The 13,185-nt window shown below is 36.3% G+C and overlaps 1 protein-coding gene across 4 annotated transcripts in view; it reads right to left on the bottom strand.

The window, feature by feature from the left end:
• The window catches only part of LOC106867321 (rap guanine nucleotide exchange factor 4), a 481,528-nt gene that overhangs the window by 313,335 nt on the left and 155,008 nt on the right, over positions 1 to 13,185 (bottom strand). For all 4 annotated transcript variants that reach the window (XM_052967309.1, XM_052967311.1, XM_052967312.1 and 1 more), the window contains exon 2: positions 6,271 to 6,413. In XM_052967309.1, the coding sequence (XP_052823269.1) occupies positions 6,271 to 6,413 (143 nt within the window). The remainder of the gene's footprint in view (positions 1 to 6,270; positions 6,414 to 13,185) is intronic.

Here is a 13,185-nt window from a genome sequence, read left to right as displayed (position 1 = left end):
AGAGAGAGAGAGAGAGAGAGAGATTATCTCTGACATAATAATAATAATGATAATAAAAACTAGTATAAAATGGTAAAAGAGAGAAATGAAGAAAATGGATACCAAGACCAGAAATATGTTGACAGTACATTTGGCCTTCCACCCTAAGAGTAACACTGATAGGCTCTACTTGTCCAGAAGAAAGGGTGAGAAAGGTTTAATCAGTTGCCAAGACTGTATCAAAGCAGAGGAAAACAGGTGGTATATGAAAAATGCTGTGGACCCACTGTTGAAACACACGAAGAAGGCTGATGTCATCAACACTGAAAATTGTGTAACTAAAGAAAAATTTAAACAAGAAATAAACAAAAAAAAAAAGAAGAAGCATGGAAGGAAAAGAAAATGCATGGTCAGTTTTCAAGAGGTCTGAACCCCAAGACAAATACAGAGGACCAGTGGCTATGGATGAGGAGGAGTGACCTGAAGATAGAGACAGAAGCACTCATATGCACAGCTCAGGAACAAACGTTATGGACCAACTCTATGAAGTGCAGAATAGACAACACTACTGATAGTGGCAAATGCAGAATGTGTGGTGAGAGGGGTGAAACGTTATGGCACATCGTTAGCAAATGCCTGAAATTGGCACAATGTGCATACAAAAGACATGACAATGTAGCTAGTATGATCCATTGGGAGCTCTGTGGAAATCATGGCCTAAAAAGAGCAAAGACTTGGTATGAGCAAACTCCAGAAGGAGTCACCAAAAATGAGAATTGCAAAATCCTGTGGGATGCAATGATTCAGTACGATCACCTGACCAAACATTAGAAACTAGACATTGTTGTGGTAAATAAAAAACAAAGAACATGTATGATAATCGACATAGCATGCCCTGGTGACAACAGGATCAATGTGAAAGAAGAAAAAAAAACTAAACTATGACGATTTGAAGTGGGAAATATGAAGGTTGGTCAATGAAGAGAGTAGACATGATGCCAGTAGTAATTGGTGCACTTGGAAGTACCAGCACTCCACAACCGACATGGCTGAAAAATATTGGTGCAAGTGTGAAGGTAGAACACCTACAAAAATCAGCATTGCTTGGAACTGCAAGAATTCTTTACAATGTTCTTGAAGCATGACCAGTAAACAAATGTCATCTTAGTCTGCTGGCTGTGGACAGCTGACACTTTCCATCATAACCCAGCAAAATAAGCTCTGAGTTTTCATATAATAATAATAATAATAATAATAATAATAATAATAATAATAATAATAATAATAAACTAAATGCAAAAGAAATAGACAGAGAAAAATCCCAGCAATGGTTAAGAAGCTCAGGACTCAAAGCAGAGACTGAAGGATTTTTAATTGCTGCACAAGACCAAAGCCTCCCCACCAGAAATTACCAAAAACATATAATGAAAAGAAACATAACAAGTAAGTGCAGAATAAGTGGCAATGGACAAGAAACAATAAATCATATTATCTCTGGCTGCCCAGTCCTGGCCAAAGACATATTGTTCTTTTCTTTTCTACTCTAGGCATAAGGCCCGGAATTTTTGGTGAGGGGGCCAGTCGATTAGATCGACCCAATATGTAAGTGGTACTTAATTTATCAACTCCGAAAGGATGAAAGGCAGAATTTGAACTCAAAATGTAAAGACAGATGAAATACTGTTAAGCATTTCACCTGGCATGCTAACATTTCTGCCAGCTCACTGCCTTAATGCAAAATTAGCGGGGAACCAAAGTAGTAATCCACAGAAAAGATAAACCAGTTAAGAACAAGACAGGTGGGGAAATGAGGAGTGTAGGAAAATAAGCACTGAGATTAGGGAATGAGGTTAGCAAAAAAGATGATAGTGAAAGTGAGAAAATTTTAGATAAGACAATGAAAAATTAAAATGATTTTACATAATGAGCAAATGTTCTGCAGAATTTATATCTACAAGCAAAGATTATATTCATATCTTGTCTCCCCTTAACCACCCTTTCTATTTAACTGTTCCCACTACTTCCTCCCATCCTTCTTCCCTATCCCACTCTGCTCTCTTTAATCCATTATATACATAAACATTGCTAGAAAATGTATGTTTTCCACCTAATTTATTTAGCAATTCCATTGGGATTTGCAGGACATTCACTTATGACATCACACACATACTGATGTGAATATGCTTATTACATAAGTTATGGCCATCTTGGAAACAGCTGTCAAGATAAGACTTTACATAATTCTTCTGTTCTTTTGTTATCTTTGTTCTTTATTCTGCAATCTGTATTTTTTTTAGATCCATGTAAATATACATCTCAAGCTCACCTGCACTTATCTACCTTACTATCTCTCTCACTCTCTGTATGTATATATATATATATATATATATATATACACACACACACACATATTTATATATGTGTAGGTATATATGTATGTGTGTGTATATATGTGCATGTGAGTGTATGCGTGTCTCTGTGCATGTGCTAACTGACAAAAACAAAATATTCTTTGTGTGATAAATATCAAAAACATCCTCCTCAAGACTTTTACTGATAATACACAAAAAATATATAAATATACATATAGAAATAAATAAAATGGAAATACCATTTCGAAATATTGATCAGTTGAAGAATATCGATAACTGTTAGTGTATCAAAATATCATGACCTGTTGCTTCCCATTTTATAATTATCACTGTTGAAGCCATTGACAACAATATCAACAATAGAAAATGTAGAAACAACAACAGCAACTAAGTCAGAAATAGCAACAACAACGAGAATGGAAACAACAATAATAGAGACACAACAACAACAGTAATAACAACAATGGTGATGAAAGCAACATCAATATCAAAACAGCAACAACAACAAAGACAGCAGTAGCAGCAACAACAACAACGATTTATCAATAAATCATAAGCAAAAACAAAACCATATTTTCGTCTACAATGGAAACTAAAGGGAAAAAAATATACAGAGTGAAGTGTATTTATGTAAAACACTTCAACTATGAAATTCAGTAATTGTTTGTACAAAATAAATTGTTTCTACTTTTGTGTATGTGTGGATGGGTGAGTGAATGACTGTGTATAGTCAATTAAATGTTAAATAGACCTGCTACTTATTCTAATAAACCCTGAAGAGATGAAAGTTAAATGGTACCTGCTAAAGAAGTCGAACCAAGGACATAGAAAGATCAAACTAAATGTTGTTAGGTATTATTTTGGTGAAGCTAATTTCTAATTGATCTCTTTTGTAGTCTTTTGTCTTCATGAAGCAATAATTTAAACAAGTGATTCTCAACCATTTTTTGCCTACGGACCCCCTTTGGTTAGTGTTGGTATGTTTACATCCACATAGCTTAGCAGTTCAGCAAAACAGACACACTGTATAAGTAGCAAACTTAAAAACAAAAAAATAAATACTCGGGGCAATTTGTTGGACTGAATACCATGTACTTATATCTGTGTACCTTCATAGCCATTCAATGACTAAAAGCTACTATTATATTTTATGATTAATATTATTAGAAATTATATTAAAAATATGTTTAAACATTTGTTGTATTGTAGAAACATAAAGAGTTTATTGCACATAAATTTTAACAACAAAATCTTATACAGACCCCGTTTGAGAACCACTGATTTAAACAGTGAATTGGCAGACTCATTAGAATACAGGTAAAAATGCTTTATGGTATATGATATGATACTCATTGCTCTGGGTTCTTAGTCCTGTTGGAGTCAAATTTGTCTTTCATCTTTTCTGGGTTAATGAAAAATATAACAGTCTAGTGTAAAGAATTGTTAGAATGGATGACAGACTTTGTGGTATTTGTTCCACTCTTTTATATTCAGTGTTCTTGGCTTTGATTTATTCTGTAACTCAGTCTAGCACCTCCTCTTGGGGTTTTGGTTCTTGAGTAGAGCTCATTCTGATACAATAATTCCCACCAGATCACAGGTTTGAGGTTATATTTCTCCCTTCATCCCACCAATTTTAGAGGTTAAAAAAAAAAAAAATAAGAATCATGGGTGTTTTCTTTTATTCTCTGTCTAAAATGGGTAAAAGCAAAATTTTTTTTTGAATTGTCAGTGTGTGGTAAGACGTTTCTTGCCTACTACATGGTTCTGGGTTCAGTCCCTCTGCATAGAACCTTGGGCAAATGTCATCTACTGTAGCCTTGGGCCAGCCAAAGCCTTGTGAGCAAATTTAGTAGACATAAACTGAAAGAAGACCATTGTGTATATATATATATATACATCATCATCATCATCATCGTTTAACGTCCACTTTCTATGCTAGCATGGGTTAGACGATTTGACTGAGGACTGGCAAACCAGATGGCTGCACCAGGCTCCAATCTGATCTGCAAGAGTTTCTACAACTGGATGCCCTTCCTAACACCAACTACTCCGAGAGTGTAGTGGGTGCTTTTACATGCCACTGGCACGAGGGCCAGTCAGGCGGTACTGGCAATGGCCACACTCAAATGGTGTATTTTACGTGCCACCTGCACAGGAGCCAGTCCAGCAGCACTGGCAACGACCTCGCTCGAATGTTTTTTCACATGCCACCAGCACAAGTGCCAATAAGGCAACACTGGTAACAATCATGCTCATATGGTGCTTTTTACGTGCTACCGGCACGGAAGCCAGACAGCTGCTCTGGCAATGATCACACTCAGATAGTGCTGTTAGTGCTCCACTGGCATGGGTGCCAGTCATCGAATTTGGTTCGATTTCGATTTCACTTGCCTCAACAGGTCTTTGCAAGCAGAATTTAGTGTCCAATGATAAAAAAAGTATTGCAAATGACTTTAAAGTTTTGGCCAGCTAAGCTATTGTCGATGATGTGTGTGTGTGTGTGTGTATCTATGTGTATGTCTTTCCCATTATTTAGTGGTGTGGCATAAGAGTCTAAGAAGTACTAAACCAGGCTTAAAGTATGGAAGTTGATTTGTTTGACTAAAACCCTTGAAAGCAGTGTCCTAGCATGGCTGCAGTTGAGTGACTGAAACTAGTAAAAGTAGAAGAAATTTCCATAAATAATTTACACAGGTAGAAGCACGTGCTGCTCATTTTGCAACCATATGGTTTATCAGATTCAGTGCTTGTGGTTGATGAAGCTACCGATACTGTAGCTAGTTATACATATTCGTGGTTTGTTGTTATTCTTCAGTATTGATGTGTTGTGTGGTAGCAGTTTAAAAAACCCTTAACTACTAGACATTTTTTGTGACAATGGTTGTCTGAAATATTGTTAGAATCTTTTAGTCAACCCTGGTTCCTTTGCTGCAGCATAAACCAAATATTCAGAGATGAAATAGGGTAAACAAAATAAGATGTTTTAATGTAATTAGGGCTTTGATAAGACTTCTAACTACATGAAAATTTTTTATGGAAAACATTTATTCTGTATAAACACTTGTTCCCTTGGCCCAGCATGAAGATAAGTATTCCAAGATTGAATATAGAGTAAAAAAAGATCTCAACATTTTAATAATGTCTCAAGAGTTAACACTCTTGAGATTTCTCTCAACTAACACAAAATAGTAAGCTTATATATTGCTACCATCCTGTAATTAATTCTTACTTCAGCATAAATCCAGGCATTCAGATGCCATAGGATCTAAAAACAAAAAGAAAAACAAAAAAAAAATGCCAACAGTTTGGTGCTGCCAGACAAATCCTCAATAACAAAGTTTTTATATAAAAAAACCCATAAAATTTACCATACTGCAATCAATTTTGGTTCCTTCAGAGCTTATATGCAGGTATGTGGATATTTTAAAAATACCCCATGAAGTGACAACTGTACCCTGTATTGTTATGGGTTGCCCATTGGCAAGGCATAGCACCTGTTCAGCCAACCTGCCAGAGTTACAGCGAAGTTGTGGAACAGCAGTATGGTAGATTGTGAAGAGGTAGTGGAAGAGCTCACCTGAGCCAATGGTGCTTCTTATATTGAGTCTGAGTGGAGGAATCCTAGAAGATCAACAGTCAGGATCACTAAGTTCTATTGAGAGAGTAACTGTAATGCATCCATAGGGGTAATGTTCGTGGTTGTGTAATCAGCTAATGAAAGATTCAATATGACTCAAACTTTCAATTCAAATTCATAATAATGGAATTAGATGGTGACAGTGAAACATGGGGGGAATCTGTAAAAGTATTGTGACCAATAACAACAGAGCCTATATAAAGCTAGGCGTTCACATATGAAATAAGAATCCAAGTAACATATAAAACAAAAATGATTAAAAAGTGTATGATTACTTACAGGTAACACCTTTCTCCAGGTCCTCATAGTAACCAACAATGCAGATCTGATGTAAGAGCATTGGGTGAAATTTATCAAATGCTTGGATTTCTTTGAGACGACAGTAAATTAAGTCTAAATCCTCTCCAGTCCTGTCTCCAGGCCTAGAAAACAAAAACAGAAGAACATGGATTCAATTGATGCAAACATATCAGAAGATATAATCATTTGGATTGAGAGTTAGTTTTTAAAACAAGGTTTTGTAGTGTTTCTACCACAACCACAGGTTAACAAAAGCAGCGAGAGGGAAATTCTATAACTAGAATAGAATAGATTGTTGGAGGGAATGCATCTTTCTTGTGTGGTGAACATGATCCATTGTCCAGTTTAACACTACCTACCACCACTTGTTCTTTCAATGCCTTTAGCTACATCGACTTTGTTTTGGATAAGGTACCTGGTCTTCCACCCAGTTCACATGAAAACTCAGAAAAGTCGTAAATGCTGTTTATCCTCATCTAACGAAATTATTAAAAGCTGAAAAGAAAAGGAAGGGGTGGAAGGAAGCAGAGGGAACAGTCAAATAGAAGGGTGGTTAAGGGGAGAAATGAGATGAAAACAATCTTTGGTTGTAGACATAAATTCTACATAACACTTGCTTATTATGTAAAATCATTATAGTTTCTCATTGTGTTAGCAAAAATTCTCCCTTACAGTGATTGTGCAGAAATAAGTAACTTTGATGCGTCACGTGTGTGTAGTACCAAGCAATATAGGGTTGCATTTCATTTGAGAATATGTTTTGGTTTTAAAGACATTGAAGGTAATGCAGTTAGGAGAGGTGGCTATATCAGTGAATGGATGACATCTCCTGTTAGAGGTTGTTTCAGTAGATGACTCTGGAGAGTGTGTGTGTGTGTTTGTGTGTGCATGTGTGTAAGAGAGAGAGAGAGAGAGAGACAGACAGAGAGTCAAGCAGATTGACAGAAACACGAGAAAAGGAAGAGTCAACCTCAAAATGTTTGGTCTCACAAATTAGGTCAAGAATTGAGATGTCTGGTGATATACTGTACATCTTCCACTAGTATGCACATGTGCACACACACACACACACACCGTGTCAATGAAGGAATAACAGACGTCAAAACAAAGTTGACAGTGATGACAGCATCAATGCTAATGGTAGTGGTTGTTGTTGATGGAGTTTGTCATCCATCATCATCATTTTCATCATCATCATCATTTAACATCCAAGTTCCATGCTGGCATGGGTTGGATGGTTTGACAGAATCCAAAAGGTCCAGTGTCTGTTTTTGAAGATGAGGATGATAATGATGGGGATGATGATGATGCTGATAATAATGATGTGATGGCGATGGTGATGATGAAGATGATGATAATGTTTAATCTCCAACCAACCCTGATAGAGTAGAATGATCACAATGGTTATCAAACTGACAGGTACATGCTACCCAACACAAAAATAAATACATAAAATATATATTAGTGAAATTTCTGTTCCCTGGCCACTTTGCCTTTATTAATGAAAAGATAAAGTAGAGTTTACCACCAAATAATTCTTCTTTCTTCACCATGCTACTGGAAAAGTTTAAAACAACCTTTGATGACTCTCCCCTTTTCAATTCTCATAGCAACCCACTTCTGTTATAAGAAACAACAATCTATGCTGAAAGGTGTTTCAGTTGTGATTAGTCGAATGCTTTTAAGAAATTCTTGCTAAGTCTTGTAGGCTCATAGAGCTGTTTACCTGGTTTCCATGATGCCAAGATGCCACCCTGTCACAGGTACAACTCATTTTCACCAGCTGAGTGGACTGGAGCAACATGAAATGAAGTGTTTTGTTTAAGAACATGATGCATTGCCAGGTCCAGGAATCAAAACCACAATTTTACAACCATGAGTCCATTACTCTAACCTCTAAGTCATGTGCCTCCGTGTTTTTAAAAGACTTAATGTAATGTATGACTATGTGATTCAATATGCCCTTCCTCATATAAGAAAATAGGGTATGATTTGAGGGAAGATTTAGCTGTTATTTCTGTTATTCTGTTATTTGAAACAATCATCCAGAAGCTTCTTTGTTGTGTTCTAACTTGAATTTCTTTAGCCCCAGGTCAGACCTGGTCCAGTAAAGCTATGATGAAAGCTGTCATTATACAGTCATTCATTCACTCACACACAGTGTACCTAAGACCACATTTTCCTTGCTGTTGTTGTTGCTACTGTTTTTAGCCCCAGGTCAGATCTGATCCAACAAACTGATGATGAAAAACGTTCAAGCTATGGTCATTCTGTGTTTTATCAGGCTGAGTAAAAAGTAAGCAACGTTTTGGAACATGAAATTCATCACAATATATTTCAACAATGTTGAAATTTTATTCATCAAAGTAAGTACCATTACAAACAACACATTTTTGCCAATGAGTTATAAGTTTGTTTATTCTGTTAACATAAAAATCTGGAGTTCTGGAGCTGATGAATGCGTTGAATGCACTTTCAGCATCGGTTTGATTTTTGAACTCATTCTCTCACAAGAAACCATCAAGGTGCTTGAAAAAGTGGTTGTCAATAGGAGAAAGGTCTGGGTAAGGAAGAACTTCTTAGTCAAGTTCCCTCAACTTCTGGAGCATCATTAGTGAAACGTGTGGTCAAGCATTGTCATAAAGAATGACTGGCTCTTCTAATGATCAGTCTGGGATGGAAGAGTAGCAGGTTTTCATTCATTTGGGCAATTTCATGGCAATATGTTTCTGCAGTAATGGTTTTAAGAAGTTATAGTGGATGAGTCCAACAATGCACCACAAAAAGTCACCATAACCTTCTTTTTCAAGAGCTCAGGTTTAGGGAAGGTTTTCGGTGCTTCATTTTGGTCCAACCACTATGAAGAACATTTATTATTAATGTACAGAACCCACTTTCTGTTGCAAGTTACAACACGGTCAAGAAATGGATCGGTCTGGTTATTGAGAAGAAGCGACAAGCAAATCTCATATCTGTGCATTTTGATTTTCATTCAAATCAAGTGGTACCCATTTGTCAAGCTTTTTTGATTTTCCAATCATTTGCAAAAGGTTGCAGGCAGTTTTCTGGCTAACTTGAAGTTCTTTTGACAGTTTTATGTGAATCTTTCTCAAGTGGTTTTATGTGAATCTTTCTCAATGACGGTCTTTAATTGACTGTCATTGATGACAGATGACCGTCTACTATGCTCACAATCTTCAAGGCACAGGTCTCCACAGCAAAATCGTTTAAACCATTTCTGAGCTGTCCATTCACTGGTCATTTCCTCACCAAATGTTTTGTTGAAATCATAAGCACTTTCAGCTGCTTTACATCCTTTTTTGTAGTTGAATAGCAAAATTGCTCAAATATTGCACTTTGACAGTTCCTTTTCAAATGATTGTAACAACGGTGAAAAAACTATCAATGCTAATTTATTGATGCATTTGGGCAAGTCTGCATTATCAGGCAATGACAAAAAAATGTTTTTAAAAAATTCAAAACTCTGCAAAAATTCAGTACAAATTCTTTATGGTTCAAAATGTTGCTTACTTTTTATTCAACCTGATATTCAGACATAGTATATCTAGAGCTACATTATCTAATGTGCCCTTCTTTATTGTTGTTATTTAACTCTAGGTTAGTTCTGATCCATCAAACCTATAACAAAAGGTGCTCCAGCCATGATTAACCATTTAATTTAAAAACAAAATGAACATGTAGTTAACATTGGTTTCATACGATGGTTACACTGTGGTTTTACAGTGGTTTGTGTGAAGGGACTAAGTTGATTAAATCAACCCCAGTGCTCAACAATTACTTATTTATTCGATCCTGAAAGGATGAAAGGCAATGTTGATTTTGGTGTCATTTGAACTCAGAACATAAATAAAGACAGATGAAATGCCGTAAAACATTTTGCCTGTGTGCTAACAATTCTTTCACCTTGCCATCTTAACATAGTTCATCATCATCATCACAATCACCATCTTCATGTGTCCATATTCCATGCTGACATGGATTAGACAGTTTGACTGGAACTGGTAAGCCAGAGAGCTGCACCAGGCTCCAGTCTGTTTTGGCTTGGTTTCTAATGCCAATGACTCCACAAAGTGTAATATTAACTGACACATACAGTTAATATTACAAAATTTTAAATGCCCTTCCTTACTTAAGAAATAGCATGTAATTTGAGGGAAATTTGGTTGCTATTTCTAGAGTTTCTACTAACTGCCGGCATAATGGTTTGTAAGACAAACAGAAGACCTAAAATCTGGCTATCATTCAAATTCACTCAGTAGACTCAGTATTAGACTGGTGCATTATTTTACCAACACTGGAAAAGATGGCAGGTAATGTAAGACATAGTGTGCCTTATTAATTCCATTCTTATCTAGGATGCATCACTTATGTACTTGAGTGGTACTTTATTTTATCAACCTCAAAAAAAGGAACGGTATAAAGTTCACCTTGATGAGATTTGAACTCAGAATATAAAGGGGTATTATGTAAACACCACAAGATATTTTGTTGAAAGTTTAAAGACCCACCACCCGAGAAACCTTAACAAGGTATGAGCTTATAGGAAAGTGGGTTATACATCATTAGATGTACACCTGCTTTCCTATATTAAATTAGAATGAACGGAACGCAGAACTCCAAACCATCAACTCAACAATATTTATTTTATGGTGGAAAATATACAGCTTTAATCTTGTTTGTTGAGACGCCTTCTGTGTGTGAGAACATGGTTGTTGGGACGTTGGTATGTTGATGTGAGCTGTCTAGCGTAAGTTCGAAAGATGGAGCGAGCTAGACACATTCATGCTCAATCGCTGGCCAGTAAGAAAGAGACAGAATAAAGCGGGAAAGCTTGGATGTTGAATTCCACGCATGCGTGAGACTACGCATGCGCACGGCATTACTACAAGCTCATACCATAAAAGGATATGAAGTAAACACCACAACGTATATAATTACCACTCCCTGGTTCTACACTGTCTGCTATTTCACTGATTATGACATCATTATATAACAGTATCCTCAACCCTGGATGTCCATGCACCCACTACCCCACAACCCACTGTCTCTGATCAATACTCAGATGGAATTTGGTAAAAGAAAAATATAGAAATGATAGTAAACAAAAGAGAGAAAAAAAAATGAAAGAAAAATAATTTTCAACACATACTTCACATATATGGACACATTTATGAATATATTATATCTGTCATGTTGTGTGCACATTTACACACACACACATGTGCATTGTTTCAGTGAAGTGATTGTAACAACTCACAAATTTGACCTCAATGTTAAAACAGAATATTCTATAATTTACTCATACTGGCCACAAATACTTCAGCAAAATGTCTATCCATTAAGTCCATGTTGTAATAATATGACTAAATTTCTTTCTCATATATGTGTGTGTGTGTGAGTATCGTTTAATGTAAACTGTAATAAAATAAGAGTTACTAATAGTTTCTTGCTATTGAGACACATGGTTTAGGCAGGTTTTATAACACTGCTTGTGTGATACACAATCTGCCTAACCACATGTCACAATGGCAAGGAACTGTTAGTAGAACTTACATTAATATAGTGTACAGTAAATAATATTTATCTCCCCATGGATAAAGTACTTTTTTCTGCTGATCCTACCTTAACAGAACATTAAGCTATATATATATATATTTGTGTGTGTATATGTATATTTGTGTACGTAAATATATACATATACACACACGTGTGTGTGTGTCCATGTATATTCTTTTACTTTTTTACTCGTTTCAGTCATTTGACTGTGAGCATGCTAGAGTATTGCCTTGAAGGGTCTTTAGTTGAGTAAACTGACCCCAGGACTTATTTCTTAAACCCAGTACTCATTCTATCATTCTCTTTCTTGTTGAACCACTAACTCACGAGGAACATAGACTCACCAACACCAGTTGTCAAATGGTGATGGGAAGAAAAACACAGTCACAAAGACACACACAGATAGATACATACATACATGCATACAAGCACACACATATCCATATATATACACATACACAGGGTGCAATGAGTAAATTGTCACCATTTTATATTTTTAATTTTACTCACAGTGTAGTATGTTCAGTTGGGCACCATCTATGAGAAAAACAACACCATGACACAATTCACTCTGCCAGAAATTTGGAAACAACATGATGTTCTGCTTGGCATTCACACCAAAATCTCCAATACAAAGTGTTGGAAGCTCCAATATGAACATGCACCAATACAAACATTTAGCGGCAGTGATAAAAATCAAACATTCAGTCAGCATCATGGTGTTTGGAATGATCACTAGTGATGCAAACGTTATGCCTCCATTCCTCTTCCCACATGGCCTCAAACTCAACATGGAGGCCGACATTGAGTGGCTGGAGGTAGTGCTGCTCTGGGTCAAGAGTTTAACTGCTGGAAAACCCTATGTCTGGCAACAGGATTCTGCACCATGCTACACAAGCAGGAGAACCCAGTCATGGCTGCCAGACAATTTCTGTGAGTATATCACCCCTAACATCTGGCCACCTAACTCCCCAAACTGCAATCCCCTTGATTACTATGTATGGGATACAGTTGAGCGAGAGACCAACAAAACTCCTTGCAACACCAAAGATGAACTGAAAGCAATAATTATGGCAGCATTTACCAACTGAAACAAGGAGACCGTCCAGAAGAGTTGCAGGAAATTCTGAAATCATCAGGAGGCCGCGGCTGAAGCCAATGGCAATTTTATTGAATAAATTTACTCTTTAGTATTTCAAGATATTTTTATGTAATTTTGGTAAATACATCTGTTAAAATGAGATGTTAGTGCTATTTTCCTTTTTGCATAATTTACCAACAGTTTATTCACTGCACCCTGTGTATATATATATATAT

This window comes from Octopus bimaculoides, chromosome 4 (assembly GCF_001194135.2).
Source record: "Octopus bimaculoides isolate UCB-OBI-ISO-001 chromosome 4, ASM119413v2, whole genome shotgun sequence".
Taxonomy (NCBI): Eukaryota; Metazoa; Mollusca; class Cephalopoda; order Octopoda; family Octopodidae; genus Octopus; species Octopus bimaculoides.
Note: the sequence above shows the minus strand (reverse complement) of the source record. Positions and strands in the feature narration are given on the sequence as shown.